The following is a 16,358-nucleotide window of genomic DNA, read 5'->3' as shown; positions in this document are numbered from 1 at the left end:
ATCTAATTGAATTTTCCGATTCGATCCAGATTCTTTAATCCGTGTCACTGGACACTCTCTCTCTCTCTCTATCTCTATAATGGCTCAGAGGCAAGGATCACATTTCGGCCAAAGATTTCAGCAAGGGAAAAGATTTTTTGGGGCGCTGGGGCAACCTTTGTGTCTATCTCTTTCCTTTTCATTTGAAATGAAATGATTTCGTTGTCCTCCAATATACAATACCATTTTGTAGCACCTTATTGATACAATCCCATATGGAAGGGGTTTGGGAAAATCTTTAACCCTAAAACAAATAAGAAGGTTCAGAAATAAATGCAAGAGCAAAACAGTTGAAGAGTTGAAAGTGTTAAAAAGGAATCAACTTTGACAGTAACAAATTTTGCGTCACAAACATTTCCCTCAATAGCGAAGAATAAGATTGCATTTATTTTTACAATTTAGAGAAGACAAAATAAACTATGGAGGCTGAGAAATTATTAAAGTTGGGAAGGGTTGATAGGATTTCCTTCAACAACCACAGAGTTCACATGTTGAATCTTGAACCAATCCTCTCCCTCGTCCCTTCCTAATCTTTCTCGGAATCTTGGGAGCATCCAAAGCACCTCCAATTCCCTAAGACTGCTCAGGTGCTGCAATCCTTCCGGAATCATCTTCAGTTTCAGGCACCAACCAATGCTCAACCTCTCAAGCCTCGGCATCGATCCTTTCTCAATCTTCCAATCTCGCAGTTTAATCAAATGTTTAAGTTCAAGATTTGTAAGCCGTGGAAACCCACCTGCAGAACAAACCATCCTCTTCCCCACAAATGCCTGCATTTTCAATCTCAGAATCTTCAACTTTGGCATCTTCTCAAGCGTCGCCATGGGGTCCTGCTTCAGCTTGGACCATGACAACGATAGCTGAGTGATATTCGTAGCAGCGAGAAACCAATTCAGATCGGGCAGTTTCCTGAGCCGCCCGGACAAGTGAAGCTTACAAAGATGCTCATGTGATGTTCTTGGTTTTGCTGCTGAGCCTTCTGGCAATGGAATTGATCCAAAACCCTCCAACCTCAAGGAATAAAGGTTACCCAAGTTGAGAATCGTAGCCCATAAGTGTTGTTCGAAATCGACATGAAATCCCCCATAAATTCCCAGTCTTTTGAGACTGGTTAAGTTGTGCAAGCCATTCTCGATCCAAGTGCCGACCCTTACGACTGATAAGCTTTCGAGGTTTCTCATAGTATGGAATTGCAAGTGCCCGCTCTGCACATCGTCGTCCATGTTCAGATGTCTTAGTTCCCGAATGGTGCAAATGCTATCGGGTATGAAGGTGATGAGGTTATCCCTTATGTCTAGACTCCGTAAGTTTTGGAGTTTGCCCATCTCTTTTGGGAGCCCTCCCAGTGAATTATACCTCAGATCCATGGTTTGCAGGTTGTGAAGCCTACATATGGTCGAGGGAAGCTTTCTCAGTCCTGCACGTTTCAATCCTAAGTACCTCAGATGAACCAGAGTACCTATGACATCAAGTAGCTCTGACATCTGTACAGACTCCAGATCCAATATCCGAAGCAACTTGAGACCTCCACAAACAAATTCAAGATGTTTACTTGGAAGCAGATAACCTGTTTGATCCTGGTTGAAGCACACCAAAGTCCTGAGATGTGCGGCACTGTGTACCACCAGTGGGATGTAATTACCAGTACTGCTAGAGTGAATGGCGAGTCTCCTGCATTTGATTGGGAATTCGAAATCGTTTTCTGTGTAAAGGGAGACGAAATCTACTTGCCGGGCTTCTGATATGGCCACGCTTCTCATCAGTGGATGAAGACGGCATCTTTTGATCCTCCCATTGGGTCCTTTTCTGGTGGGTTGAATCAAATTCTTGTTGATCAATCTGTCCAGGTAGTCCTGCCCAATTTCCTCAGGCGTCGATGTTCCCCGTCTTGGATGCACGAACCCTTCTGCAACCCACATTCGGATCAGTTTCCCTGAATGAATTTCAAATTCCGGAGGGAAGACGGTGCAATAGAGGAAGCACCATTTCAAGTTGCAAGGCAAGTTGTGGTAGCTCAAGGCTAGCAGTTGAGAGCATTGCTTGAAAAGAGTGAAGGGCTGTGATTGGATACTCTCAACGGTAGCAGACCACACACACACTGTTTTCTTTCTTCTGCATAAGAAATTTCCAATTTCCTCAATAGCAAGAGGGAGGCCACCACAGCTCTGGAGGATCTGTTTCCCCAAATTCTTCAGCTCAGTTGGGCAATCATGTTCATGGCTTCTTGGGAAGACCTTGTTACAGAACAGCTCCCAGCTCTTGTTTTCATCCAAGAGTTGTAGCTTGTGGTGACGATGGGTGTGGGAACTACTACAATTGTTCAGAAATGAGGCCACTTCTCTATCACGGGTAGTCACTAGTATCCTACTACCATTGATGCTATCTAAGGGTAAGGCTGCTCTCACGGCCACCCACACTGCAATGTCCCAAACATCATCAATGACCATTAGATACCTCTTGTTACTAAGCCACTCGGAGATGTTGTTGGCTAGATCTTCCACACTCGTCGTCTTCTTCTTCGGCGGTTTCTTCCCCAGCATTTGGGTTGCTATGTCCTCCAGAATTCTGAATGGTTCGCATCCTTGGCATGCATTTATCCAGAGGTGACGTTGGAAGTGAAATTTGTAATTTGCGGAATCAAAATCAAGGACGAGATGATTCCTTTTGGTGGAATTGTAGACTTTCTTGGCAAGTGTAGTCTTACCTGAACCGGCCATGCCGACTATGGAAATTACTTGGAGTCGTGGGTCTGGGTCGTTCAAAAACTCCAGCAGCTTCTTAGCGTCGCCATTGAAGCCTACCACAGAAGGAAAAGAAGCATACGAAATAGAGTTCCAATCCTTCAAGCTGGAGGTCCTCGTGGTCCACGTCAAGGAGCCCAAGTCGATATCGTCTATGCCGTAGGCTCGCCGCTTACGGTGGTCGATCTTGTCGATTTTAATCTTGATTTGTTGGATCTCCATGCGAAGCCGATGACAAGTAGCCATGTCGATTCGTAGCCTAGCAATCAAGTCTCTCGTGAAATTCGTTCTTGTTGTTGTTGATGTTGATGAAGTGCAGATGAGTGGGGGCTTGGTGGCGAGTGGAGATACTTGGGAGATGAAGGCTTCGAGGAGGTCTTCAATGCAGCGAGCAACGTTTCTGACATCCTGCAACCATAACCTGACCCTGATATCTGACTTGTTGGACCCGACGACGTCGTTCAAGAACATCATCAGCCGTTGCATTTGTTTGAAGATGATCTTCACATGATCTCGCAACCCACGGAAGAGGTGTTCTTCTTCGCGGAGCAAGTTAACCAGCTTTTGAAGGATATACACTACATCAACCTCAGCCATCTTCTTCTTCTTCTTCTTCTTCTTCTTCCCTCTAAGATGATCATGAATGATCGTCTTTCCTCCTATTTATTAGTCCTTCCAGCCTCTCTCTCTCTCTCTCTCTCTCTCTCTATAGGATTTTGAAGGGTGGAAGCAAAGAGCTATCCAAGAAAGGAATACTAGATAATTGCTTAGTAGGCACTCCACGAATCAAATTCCATAATGGACGTGACATACTTGGTATAAAAAAAGGCTCTTAAGCGGCTTCCAACATTTCATTAACCGGAAAAGAATTTGCCACGATTCATCCGTGTGTAGAGATTCGTACACATTCTATTGTGGATCCTACACGCACTCTCTCTCTCCTCATTAAAACTCATGTTGGATGATTCGATTCCTACCCCCCCAATTTGGCGAGAATGGTTCAGGTTCTCCCTACCCACCCCAGGAATACTATCAGTGGGGTGGAGCATTGAACAGCTGGGGTAGATTGTAGAGGTCCTCTGGCCATGCTTGTCTTCGCAGGGATAACCTTGGTTTCGGCCTTCCTCCTCTGCGAGTGCTAGTGCTAGTGCTAGTGCTATATATAGATCTCCTCGATCACTCTGAAGCTGGGCTCATCAGGCATCGCACTATACATGGAAACAGTGAAGTTTTATCTAGGTGAGTATCCAAATTGCATTGCAACATTTCCCATTTGATTAAAAATCAATCTTCAATTTGGTCTTGTCCTAGTCTCTCCCCTCAGTCATCTCCCATGTTGTGTGGGCGTGCGAGTGTTTGTGTTTGTGTTTATGTTATTGTGTAAGGCTTTAAGCCGTGTGATCATTACTCACGGGATCGGCGCAGAATCAGTTGCTGCCCATACTAATACATATTGACATTGATACGGATACAGCTAATGTATTAGTCTATATCAGATCAATTGCAGTACAAAAGAGAACTTTTTTACTTTAAAAAAACCCATTTTCTGACTGTATCTATGACTGATACGTATCAATGCCGTATATGTATTGGGTATAATTATGTCCTCATCTACATGGATTTGAGAATGTGAGACTGATAAGAGAGTTGTAAGTGGTAAGAGTAGTGATAGGGTTTACTCATCTGTCTAGACCTTAATGAGTGAAAAGGGTGTTAATTGAGTCTTGAGCATTCATCTTGGGGGGAGGGGGGTGTATTCGTACTTTAAAATTAAAGTTATGTTAAACAAACGTCTCTCTTTTCTTTTCTTTTCTTTTTTTTTTTAAGAGGTTGAAATTTAATGGACAAGTTGACCCTAAGTTCTTCTTTGTTCATAAGTCATGTTTTAACAAAAATAGAGTTTATAACGTATTAAAAAATTTTAAGATCCACCTTCAACATTGTCATCGATAGAAACCTTAGAAACAAGGTAAAACAAAAAAAAAGATACATCCATTAATCCATAAATCTGGTCTATATTGAGCATCCTAGATGATCTTGTACGGCACAAAAGGAGAGCATAGATAGCCCAAGAATATGAAGCATGCAGAGCCGCTCCTTTTTTTGTTTTTTGCTAATAGGTCAGCTACAGAGCTAACTTTCCTATAGTCATCCGATCCTCCAAATAATTGACATTCCATTGCTACTGAAATCTCTAAAGGAATAACTTGGGATAGAACACAAGATAGAATCCAATGCAACCCAAAGAATATTAATGAAAAGAGAAAACTCCAGGACACCCCCTATAAGTATATCATATATCATGGACACCTCAAACATTATTAAAATATCAGACACTTTTTATTTTGTGACTTTATTTCAATTTAGTCCACTCTGTTAGGTCCGTGTAGTTAAATTGTTATTAACTCTCTTATAATAATAAAATTACTCTTACCACAGCGTCAACTTCTCATAATACCTTTAAGGGTAAAATCCCAAATTACAACTATTCTCCGTTGGTCTGTTGACGGAAGAAGCAAGAACAGAGGAGAAGATTGATCTGCAGGCGCCATTTTGCTTCGATTTCCATGCTCTGAAGGTGGAAGAAGCAACAACAGCAAGACCGGTATATGCGATACCGTTCTACCAGGAGCTCCATAACCAATACCATCAATCTCCACTGCAACTTCCTCTCTCTTAGAGGGTGTAACCAGCTGATTGGAAGACTTGTTCGATTCTTTCTCTATATGAACCTCTGCAGGTTCATTGCTAGAGGCCCCTTTTGAGCAAAGGCAGCCCATAGTCCCACCTCATCTTCTCCTCATGTCACACAGCTAATTGTTGAGCTCCTGCAATTCCCTGCCAAATCTCGTTGCCTGTAACCTCTTATGCATAAAGGGCAGAGGTTCACAAGCATTCCTACCCTTCTGAACACCCAATTCTTTTGCCAAACCTAACAATCCCAATCAGCTGATCCTTGCTCTTACAATATCCAGAATCCAAAACCCTTGATCCTAGCCAACCATTGAGCATTCTTGGTTACCATTGGAACCCCTGAATTCCCCTTCCAACATCCAAACCTGGCAAGTACAGATTATAGAAAATCCAACACGGTTGCTCTCTCTCTCTCTCTCTATTCCAATTCCAAACCCCTAACCCCACCTCAAGAAAGAACAGGCAAACCCTGTTCCTCCAAAACCACCAAGAAGACTCAATTCTGTCTCCAAAACCCAGACCTGAACTCAAACTCTTTAATGACTTCAGTTCAATTAAAGATACAATATGTACACACCGAAATCTAATAATTTTTATATCCTCCACACCGAAACGGAACTGATTAGGTCCGTGACTACTGACTAGTTTCAGTTTTATCCAATTTTTGAATTCAGTTTCATTGGGTTCATACAAGGTCTTAGTAATTCAATTTAAATTCGGTTGAAGTGGAATTAACCTACTAAAACAAATAAAATTGGAAAGAAAACTGAACGTATACCTCAATACCCAAATGTTGTAAGAGTCTCTGATCTGAGTTGTTCTCCTTTTCGCTGGGTATTATTGTTCGTGAGTGAAGGTTGAAGAAGAAAGTCTTCTTTCCCCGATTCTTAACCCCTTTATTTTATTCTTTAGTTTTCCCATTATGCCCTCTCCTCTATTTATCTCTTATGCCCTCTCTCCTTCTATGATTCTTAATCTTTCATTATTAAAAAAAGGGTAAAATTATCTATTAAATTTATTTTGTTAAACTAATACCTAATTATTAACACCACCCTGAGGATTATGGGTGTGTAAATAAGATTTTAAAAATCTTAGGGTTTACATGAAAGGCCAACAAACCTCAAGAGAAGTTTATTCTAAATTTTATATCTGGAAAGAGAATGCTATATGCGCTGACCCTATGCCTAGACAGAGTGACATGCAAAATAACCCCGCCCAAGACTGTTTAAAAGGATTCGATTCCTCTCCAGCACACATCGTATGGCTGGGAGGCTTCGATCCACACGTCATTCCACCCATCACGATGCAATGACGTGTGGATCGGACGATTTGCACTGGACATCGTCCCGCGCGGTAGAGGAGCTCAATCTCGTTTAAAATGCCCCTACCGTCATTACACCAAGAAGTTTTAGTATAGTGCATTGGGCGGAAGGAATCTGAGCAGAGAGCTACTTTTCCTCTCTTACTTGCTTTCATCTTTTCGCCTTGGTCCTCTCCCAGCGCAACCAAGATAGGAGAAAATCAAAGACAAAAAAGAAGATGAAGAAACAGAAACAAAAAAAGAAAAAACTGAAGAGAGAAGAAGAGATGAAGAGGATTTCTGGTTGGACGGAATTGTCCAATCTTCCGGATGAAGTCAAAGATTTAATCTTATTGAGTCTACCTGTGAAGACTGTCTTGCGATTCAGGTGCGTAATCAGAGACTACTTGCGATTCCATAACCCTAATTTCATTAAAATGCACTTGAATCGACAGATTGAAATCCACGATGATGCCTCTACTACTATCGTCATTGCAACTGCTTATAAGGTATATAAAGCAGATCTTGGCACACTTGGCAACCCAATCCGTATCGATTTACCTTTCCTGAATCCGACCTCCTCATGCCCAATTCGATTGCTAGGTTCTTGTAATGGGTTGTTATGCTTAACTCATTGGGCACGTGACAGATACATTGTGTATTTGTGGAATCCTGCTACAGGAGAGTACAAGCAATTGCCAGGACATAATAACCATAAAAAGCACTACATCGTTTTAGGGTTTGGTTATGATCATACTTCTGGTAAATTCAAGGTTCTGGCATTTTCATATGATGCAGTGAAGAATACAAAAGAAGTCTTTGTATACACATTGGGGACAAGTTCTTGGAGAAGCATTGGAGAATTTCAGTTCCCTCGTGAGTTAACATGGCAAACATGGCAGGTGTTTGAAGGTTGTCCCCATTGGATTATGACTGGTTTGAAGTCCATTGTTATATTTAGTGTTGGAAATGAGAATTTTAAGGATATTCCAATGCCCCCCATTGACATTGCTACAACAAGATCCCACTTGACTGCATTGGGAGGTCGTCTTTCTATATATTGTTATGTATCTAACCTGAAACGTCATGAATTATGGGTGAGAGTGAATGATGGATTGGAGCATACTTGGACCAAACACCTCTCCTTTAATGACTCAGTCATACCTGGATATCTTAATGGATACATAGATAAAACTGTGGTGTGGGGCTTCAAGAATGGTCAACTTTTACTGGGACATAAAGGACCATCTTTATTTGACCCAGTGACCGGTGATGTTAAAGCTCTGTATCTTCCTGGTCATCCAAAGTACTTTAAAGTTTATTCCTATATCGAGAGCCTCGCAATGCTCAATGTTGAAGATAGAGTGGATGTGCATCAGAACTCGTTAAATGGAGTAAAGACTTACAGGTGGGGAATGTTGATTTTTTTTTAGGTTATTAGTCGAAGATGAAATTGAGCTTAGGTCTATAGTATCTAAAACTGAAAGATTTTTCTATGTAAATGAAAAGGTTTCTGCCTCATGGACAAATCTGATATTGAACATAATCAGATTGTGATGTTAGTTTTGCATTTCTCTTAATGTTTTTGCTTGCTTCTTTCTGGTTATCTCCTTCGCACTTACATTGGCGTGCTTTAGTGATTTGAAAGAAACAGATCAAAATCATTTCTATCTAGGAGATAAACACTGCATAAGTCAGTATGAGCAGTTAAAAAAAGAGTAGCTAAAGACTGAATTAACTTGACTGTAAACTAATTCCTGTTTTCTTGTGGCTTTTTATGAATCATGTCTTTACAGGGAACAGACAATATGTGGAATTCACGGGACTACTGCAAGGACTACAAGAGATGGGAGGAGGTAGAAGTTTGGATGGATTGTAAAGAAATTGTGGTCTGGCTCTCACACAATAGCAAGAAAGGGTAGACTTGGGACCTTTTTATGGTTTACAAACACTAACTTCTATAAAGTCTAAATATTTTGAACCAAGATAGAACTGTAGTAATGGTAGCATGATCTGGCTAGGAGAGCTAGACTTAGGAAGTTAAACTCTGTTGTGTGCCAAATGTATAATCTTTTTGGCTTTCTTAATGGTATTTTTTTCCCTTTTGTCCTTCAAAAAAAAAAAACTTGACTATAAACTTTGCAATTTGCATTGAAATATGTGTTTGTTACAAATCATTAGGACATACTATGTAAAACAGATGAACTCTTAATCCAAATTTCCAAGTAGGATTTCTTATTCTAGAATCAGTGTATGTTGAGTGCTAAAAGGACTACTATCCATTTTCATTTAATAGAATTTAGGAGGTGGAGGCAACTCATAATAGTGCAGACGAGGAACTCCATGCAAGGGCAACAGTGGCGACTTCTTGTAATCTATGTGAAGCAATGAATAGGCATAGGCTGGTGGAGATGGAGTCGCCTTTATATGGCAATCCCTCAAGGAAGTATAGTTCACATATAATATTTCAATCTTACGCTTCATCTTCCAAATAATATATCAGTTGTTGGGTTCCCTCAGGTCTTCAGTTTTTTTATGAATTGCTGGACATGATCAAGTCTAGATTTGTGTTGCAGGCAACTCCACAATAGGGACTAAATCTAGATAATTTCAGAATTCCATTTGTGAACTCTGTTAATCGTCTCTGTTTGCATGTTAGTGAATTAATTCACAATGGAGCTTGTAATACTGCAATTTAGTTTATGTTTTGTTGCTTGTGTACATGGCAAATGCATCAAAACTACAGGGGTTGTACCAGGGCTTATAAGGAGTGAAGGAATAGGAATGGATACACATTTTGTATGTTCATTATTATCTTTTTCCCTAACAATAATAAGGGAAGAACTCATTCTTACCATCGCACTTTTATAAGCTTATTAAAGTGGTCCACCTTCCTTAGTCCATTGGGCTTAAGAACCAAATTGTTATCCAGCTCCTCTTTCCTTGCATTCAGTATCTCTTTTTTTTTGGCAACTAGTTCTGTCTGTCAAGCTGATATTCATTGGTTTTTTTGTGTGTTGATTAATACTTACTATTTTCTATGGTCCCATAGGAACAGGACTGTTGCTGATAATATTAAACCTGATCCTTTATTGGTTATTAAGAATGCTAACCGGTGAATAGCTGATATGAACTCATCTCCTTTTTCTTTGTCTAGCTCTCCCTTGTTGTTTGCTTTGGAGAATCATATTCCCCTTCCCAGGTGTTCATTTTTTTTTTTACCCACTTAGAAGTATCCTATCCTAATTTGCGCAGGAGTTTCTAATCCTCTCTTGAACGCTTCAGGATGGACTTATGGTATTTTGAATGAAGGTCATTTTATTTTGGTAGCATTAGGTTACATGGTGGCATGACAGCAATTGGAATCAGAAGTGCAGGGCATCCTCCAAGGTCTTAAACAAATAGGTACTTTGGTATGGAAAATTGTAGAGGTTTGGATCGACAAAAAGGATTGGGTGGAGCTACTACCGGTTCCTGTTAAGAGATTTTGGCCTTGGCATTTAGTTTCAAGTTTTTGTGTCAAGATGGACAATGGTGTTGTAAATGTGGTAAAGGGTATGGTGGCCATGGTTCAAAATTTGGATTCATTGTGCCACATGAACAGAAAATGTGGCTATTTCCACAATTGGGTAGAGTGAATGGTCTATATTAGGCCATGTCTCAACTTTCAAACAATTTCAATAAATTTACTCTTAACAACTACTATGCACTCTCCCATTGGCTAGATTTTTCAAAATTATATTTTTTTACTTTGTAAAATTCAATTTGTGCATTCCTCTATGTTGCTTGTTTGGAAAACCCTCTCCCGAAAAATAATGGTACCTCAACCCCATATATTTTTCTCTTCAATCAACACAGCCAAAACAAACAAGCACTTCTTCAAAAAAATATAATTTTATTAAGGGTAAATTACACTTGAGGTGTCCAATCTTTGTAGAAAAGACATTTGGGGTACTCATTTTTTGAAAAATGACGTTTGGGGTGCCTTTTGGATTAATCCAACTTTAAAATGATTAACCTTCGAAGCAATGAAATTTACCTCTTATTGATTCTTTGTTTTCGACTTCAAAAGCTAAAGCCATTTTTCAAATCCCAAAATCAATTTTTACTAATTCTTTAGTTGTTAAGCAACTATTATTTACAAGAAATTTATATCCTACTGCCATTTGTTCATTAAATCATTTTGCAAAAGAAACCATTATTCCTTTCTGCCTCTCATCCTTTGCCAAACTGAGCATTATAGAATGCACAATGATGGAGCTTAGAATGCTCAGCTACATAGAGGTAGTAGGAGTGATTATTAAAACCATCTCTAAATTGGTGACAATTGGATTCATATATACATGATTACATATGGATTAACACTAATTAATTAATCAGAAAGAAAAGACAAAAGATAAGAGAATATGCACATGGACTGATAAGGAAATTGTCAAGACTTTTTTCTGTGGAATTTTTGGAAACTATTTTTATACATAGTCATAGCGATCTACTTTGAATAATACTGTCAAACAAACATGAAGAAAGACAAAAAATAAATAAATAATAAAAAAATTTATTCCTTATGTGTTAATGGTTGGAGATGGATGGTGGTGACTGGGGAGGTTTAATAATGGAAGGGTCGTTCGCCTGTAATTTTCATTGTTGGTATGGCTACCATAAGACAACCAATGCGAAGTCACTCCCCAGAGCCTTTGTCGAGCACCTTGAGTACTACCAACCAGAACACTCTCTGCTGCTAGTTTCGTCTTTCTCCCAACCACTCTCTTTTTTTTTCCTCGTTCCTTTTTTCTGGGATATGGGTAGAGAGGATTTTGATGCTTCAGTCCCAGCTGGGAAATCTTTAGGCTTCGTAGATGATTCAGTTAAGTCACTTTGGTCTACCATGGGATGAACAGGGTGAAAAAGTAAAGCTTGTGAGAAGTTAGAAGGAAGAGAGACCGTAGAAGAAGAAGAAAGAAGAAACAAGCAGTAGCAGCAATATTCCTCATTTTTTATGTAACTTTCTCCTTCCCACCTTTCATAATCTTGACTTAAGAAACTACTGACTAGCATTGGAGGTATGAACCAAGATCCTCGAGCCATTTTTGCATATTCGAGGTATCTTTCACAGGATAATTTTTGTTTAATAGTTTTTTTATGGGTTCTATTCCAGTGGCATTCCGGGATAAATTGTCTTCTTTTTTTTTTTTTCCCCTTTTTTTGCAATTCAAATATCCTTCTTGTCCGTTTCTTTTTGTTGGAAATACCAAAAGCTAAAGAATGCAAGGGAAAGAAAATAAATATCAGTAGGGAATCCTGCTTTTGTAAGAAATCAAGTAAAAAAACAAACACATATGGCCAATAAGTTCAAAACCAAAGTCTATACCTTTCCTTTTCATAGGTTTCAAATCTGGTCCAAACCATGTTCACAATAAAGGAGGAATCACTTAAAGCTCTAGTTTTATTGACTTTCAAGTCATCAATTAGAATATGAAACATTTGGTATCCTCTCAAAACCAAGCTCATTGAATTGATACAGTTCTTATATATAATGGAACAGTCTAAGCTCTCAACCAAGTGAAAACTGCAAAGGCCACCCAAAAACATATCTCCCTCTTGTGAATGACGACCAATCTTGATAATAGTGGTTTTGGGTTGTAAAGCTGATCCAATCTCTTTGCTGTTGCAGGCCTAGCATGGATTCTACCTTTACCTAGTGAAAACTCAGTGTTTCAGTTAATTATTTTGGATGAGTGAAGTGCATGTTGGGATCTCTCCACCTTAGCTCACAGGGGAAAGTTAAAAATTCTGTTAACTAGTAGAATGTTGGTCTCTGTCCCCAGTCAATCACATTGGTCTTAGGTCATTTTTATTGAGTTCGGAACCTACACAGCACCCTAACTTCATTGCCTACTGTGAATTGAGAATACATGGCAGTCCTACCCTCTGATGAACCATCTAATGATTCCTGTGACAACGATGGGCTTCAAATAAGAACTGGTATAACTGCTGTTTTCTTGATTTATTTATCTTTTTTCTGAAACTGAATCCTGATTTTAGTGTCTCCTGGGCGACAAAAATATCGACTTCTAACAGGAACCTTAAAGACGGGTATTGCTCACATAATTACCGCGGTTATCGGTTCTGGAGTTCTATCTCTAGCATGGAGCGTTGCACAGTTAGGATGGATAGCAGGTCCACTTTCCATGTTTTGTTTTGCCGTGGTCACCTATGTTTCTTCTTTCCTCCTTTCAGATTGCTACAGGTACCCTGATCCAGTAACTGGAGCAAGACACCACTCTTACATGGATGCTGTTAAAACCTACCTAGGTAGTAATTAAGCAACCAACCTTTTTCTTCTCATTTTTTTCTTTCTGGAATCCAATTTACCTTCTTGGTAGGATTCCTGTCTTTCAAGTTATTTTCTTTTTTCCTTTTCCTAGCCTCTTGATTTTGTTTAGTGTAAGCTCAGGTAGAAAGCAGACTTGGATATGTGGCTTGCTTCAAATTGTGAACTTGTATGGTGTTGGTGTTGCTTATGTAATTACCACTTCAACCAGTATGAGGTACTTCTATTGATGAAACCCATGTTTGGTATACTTGATTCTTACTAACTTCAGTAATCTAACAAAGTTGACATGTTTGTGAAGTCACCAGAATGCCTCTTCACCATGAGACACTAAACCCTAATATATTTATTAACGGGCTATGGCAAAACCTGTGCTCTTTATCTTTAGTTCCCACTGCCTCTGACTGATTTCATTATTCATGTCTTTAATTTATTTTCTCATTTTTGTGCTGCTGAAGAGCTATTCAGAGATCCGATTGTTTCCACAAAGAAGGACACCGGGTTCCATGTGCATATGGAGATAGCTTTTATATGCTACTATTTGGAGCTATTCAGATTGGCTTTTCTCAGATACCTAATTTCCATAACATGGAAATTCTCTCCATTCTTGCAGCAGTCATGTCCTTCTCCTACTCTTCCATTGGATTTGCCCTTGGCTTTGCCAAAGTAATAGGTATATGTATTTTTTCTTTTGGCTTGGAGTTCTTTGTTCACTGTAATCACTTGTATGCATGTGTGACAAAATTTGGTGACTGGAGTATGGTAGAGCTTAGTTTTCTTGTAAAAAGGATAATCTACCGATAAACAGAGTAACTGAATTCTTCTATCGTTTTGGGTCCATCAATTGATAGGCAAGAGTCAGATCAAAATCTTCTCTAACACAACAACTACTCAGCCTTGTCCCAACTACATGGGGCTGGCTACATGGATCCTTGCCCTTCAATCAGCAGATCAGAATCTTCTAGAAATCAATTAAAAAAACACATAAGAATTTAAATGGACTTCACCTAGTAGTTGGGGTAACATGCAAATTGCGTATGTGATTGCCTTCCTTGTTTCTTTTTCTTTCTTTTGGGGGAAGGGGGCGGGGATCGTCATTAATAATAAGAACAAATCTTCTCACCAGATGTATTAACCTTTTCATCATCATTTTTCATAGTTAAAATTGTTCCTACCATTGGTTTTTTTTATTTATTTATTTCAGTTTCTTTCTCTTCTTTCTAATCACAGGAAACGGAAGGGTTAAGGGGAGCATCTCCGGAGTGCACACATCTACAACTCCTCAAAAAATATGGAAAGTCACTCAAGCACTTGGAGACATTGCTTTTGCATACCCATACTCCATAATTCTTATCGAGATACAGGTTGGTAGGCTTGTTTCCTTTTGATTAGCATTAGTCATTTTGAGTTAAACTCATTAGTTGGGGCATTTAGTTTGTAAATTTTGTAAATGAAGAATCTAAGAATGAATCACAAAATCTGCGAGATTGAAGGACACAATCAAGTCTCCTCCACCTGAGAACCAGACAATGAAGAAAGCATCAATGATTGCGATCCTCATTACCACCTTCTTCTATCTCTGTTGTGGATGTTTTGGGTATGCTGCCTTTGGGGACCAGACACCTGGGAACCTCTTAACAGGTTTCGGATTCTACGAGCCATATTGGCTAATTGACTTTGCTAATGCTTGCATAATTCTTCATCTAGTAGGAGGATATCAGGTAATTATCTCTCTTCCAGTGGCATCAAAATGGGGTAGTAAATGTAGTTTGCATATTCTTTTAAAAGTTGAGATTAGCACATATATTTAGCTCTGATGATGAAGTGATATAAATATCTTCTGTTTGCTTTTCTTCCTAAAGGTATTCTGTCAGCCAGTATTTGCAGTTGTTGAAAGGTGGTTTACAGAGAAGTTCCCCAACAATGGGTTTGTGAATAATTTCTACACCTTCAAGTGCCCAATATTGCCAGTTCTCAGGATTAATCTTCTTAGGTTGTGCTTTAGAACCTGTTATGTTATATCAACAACTGGAATTGCGATGGTCTTCCCCTACTTCAACCAGATTTTGGGTGTGTTGGGTGCCCTGAACTTTTGGCCGTTGACCGTATATTTCCCTGTGGAGATGTATTTCATTCAGAAGAAGATACAGCCTTGGACAAGAAGGTGGATTGTTTTCCAGTCTTTCAGCATTGTCTGCTTGATTGTGAGTCTGGTGACTTTAGTTGGGTCAATTGAAGGACTCATATGTGCAAAGTTAGGCTAACAAACTACTCGCACTTCTGATTATGCAGAAAGGTGTGGCTATTTGAATTTCAGTGAATGCTTTTATTAGTAATTACAGCTTTTTACAGATATAAAGGAACAAGGTATCTTTGTATCTGATTTTCTCTACACCCCCCCCCCCCCCTTTGAGGAGAGAAAGCTTTTGAAAGTTATATCTGTCAACAAAAACCAGAATGCCCCAAAGCAGCCCAAACGTGGGCTATAATTACTAGGGGGTGTCAAAGCCTGAACCAAACCGGTCAAACTGATTGAAATCAAACCAAACCAAATCCTTATTGGACAGTCTTTGATTTGGGGTATTATGGAACCGCACCAAACTGACTGAAACCAAGCCGAACATTGGAAACTGGAACAGAACCGAGATGAAACCAATATCACCCCAAAAATCATTATAAAAAAACACATAATTTTTCCCATATATATATACATAATTAACTGGATCCAAATTGGATTAAAATCGAGCTTTCCCTTATTGGTTTGGTTTTAGATTCACCCATTTTCACTTTAAAACCAATTCAACCGGACCAAAATCGGACCGAGCTGACTGATTGACACCCTTAACTAACTATTAGCGTTCAAGAGACTGTTAAAACCATCACATCTCCATGTATGCATTCTTACTCATCTATTCCTGATCTAGCTTTCAAACTTGGATCAATCTATAAAATATGATCCAAATCCGGGTTTTTAAAGCCCGGGTGGAACACCTCCCCCACCTCCGGTTTGTACTTTGTATAGTAAACTAAACAGGGTTTCAAAAAATCATGAATCGGATTGGAAATCGGCCGGGAGCGATTTCGATTTCTAGTGTTTTGAATCGGAATATTCACGTTAGATTCCCCTGATTTCTGCTGTTTCATCCTCAGTGTTATCTCCCGCCTAATCTGCGATTCTGCGTCATTATTTAGAACACGCGGCAACGAGGCAGTGGTCTAGTGCGGAGATTATCCGGAATCGTAACCTCCAAGA

General features: G+C 39.4%; 3 protein-coding genes across 5 annotated transcripts; 2 read left to right on the top strand and 1 right to left on the bottom strand.

The window, feature by feature from the left end:
* Positions 1 to 417: 417 nt before the first annotated feature.
* On the bottom strand, positions 418 to 3,083 carry LOC122640433 (disease resistance protein RPM1-like). Its single transcript, XM_043833626.1, has one exon. It carries the CDS (start codon positions 3,024 to 3,026, stop codon positions 477 to 479), a length of 2,550 nt encoding a protein of 849 aa, XP_043689561.1. The 5' UTR covers positions 3,027 to 3,083; the 3' UTR covers positions 418 to 476.
* A 3,978-nt stretch (positions 3,084 to 7,061) lies between these two features.
* On the top strand, positions 7,062 to 9,893 carry LOC122640192 (F-box/kelch-repeat protein At3g23880-like). Its single transcript, XM_043833345.1, has 3 exons — positions 7,062 to 8,182; positions 8,571 to 8,630; positions 9,827 to 9,893. The coding sequence occupies exons 1-3, from the start codon at positions 7,062 to 7,064 to the stop codon at positions 9,891 to 9,893; spliced, it is 1,248 nt and encodes a 415-aa protein (XP_043689280.1).
* Positions 9,894 to 12,113: 2,220 nt separating this feature from the next.
* On the top strand, positions 12,114 to 15,485 carry LOC122638572 (probable amino acid permease 7). Of its 3 annotated transcripts, XM_043831432.1 has the most exons (8): positions 12,118 to 12,632; positions 12,682 to 12,756; positions 12,853 to 13,086; positions 13,229 to 13,322; positions 13,564 to 13,778; positions 14,336 to 14,469; positions 14,599 to 14,826; positions 14,968 to 15,485. In XM_043831432.1, exons 2-8 carry the CDS (start codon positions 12,687 to 12,689, stop codon positions 15,367 to 15,369), a joined length of 1,377 nt encoding a protein of 458 aa, XP_043687367.1. In that variant the 5' UTR covers positions 12,118 to 12,632; positions 12,682 to 12,686; the 3' UTR covers positions 15,370 to 15,485. The 3 variants fall into 3 exon arrangements, with proteins under 3 accessions (XP_043687368.1, XP_043687367.1, XP_043687366.1); XM_043831431.1 differs by having other exon boundaries at positions 12,119 to 12,756; XM_043831433.1 differs by lacking the exon at positions 14,599 to 14,826 and having other exon boundaries at positions 12,114 to 12,756.
* The last annotated feature ends 873 nt before the right edge of the window (positions 15,486 to 16,358 follow it).

This window comes from Telopea speciosissima, chromosome 9 (assembly GCF_018873765.1).
Source record: "Telopea speciosissima isolate NSW1024214 ecotype Mountain lineage chromosome 9, Tspe_v1, whole genome shotgun sequence".
NCBI lineage: Eukaryota > Viridiplantae > Streptophyta > Magnoliopsida > Proteales > Proteaceae > Telopea > Telopea speciosissima.
This window is presented reverse-complemented; position numbering and strand designations above follow the sequence as displayed.

What these genes read in the sequence shown, in the direction of transcription:
- LOC122638572 (XM_043831432.1), top strand. Translation starts at nt 12,687, where the DNA reads ATGGCAGTCCTACCCTCTGATGAACCATCTAATGATTCCTGTGACAAC. An exon ending in TGGCTTTGCCAAAGTAATAG is followed by an intron (nt 13,779 to 14,335) that starts GTATATGTATTT and finishes TTCTAATCACAG; the next exon opens with GAAACGGAAGGGTTAAGGGG. An exon ending in TAATTCTTATCGAGATACAG is followed by an intron (nt 14,470 to 14,598) that starts GTTGGTAGGCTT and finishes GCGAGATTGAAG; the next exon opens with GACACAATCAAGTCTCCTCC.
- LOC122640192 (XM_043833345.1), top strand. Translation starts at nt 7,062, where the DNA reads ATGAAGAGGATTTCTGGTTGGACGGAATTGTCCAATCTTCCGGATGAA. An exon ending in AATGGAGTAAAGACTTACAG is followed by an intron (nt 8,183 to 8,570) that starts GTGGGGAATGTT and finishes ATGTCTTTACAG; the next exon opens with GGAACAGACAATATGTGGAA. An exon ending in ACTACAAGAGATGGGAGGAG is followed by an intron (nt 8,631 to 9,826) that starts GTAGAAGTTTGG and finishes ATGGTCCCATAG; the next exon opens with GAACAGGACTGTTGCTGATA.
- LOC122640433 (XM_043833626.1), bottom strand. Translation starts at nt 3,026, where the DNA reads ATGGCTACTTGTCATCGGCTTCGCATGGAGATCCAACAAATCAAGATT.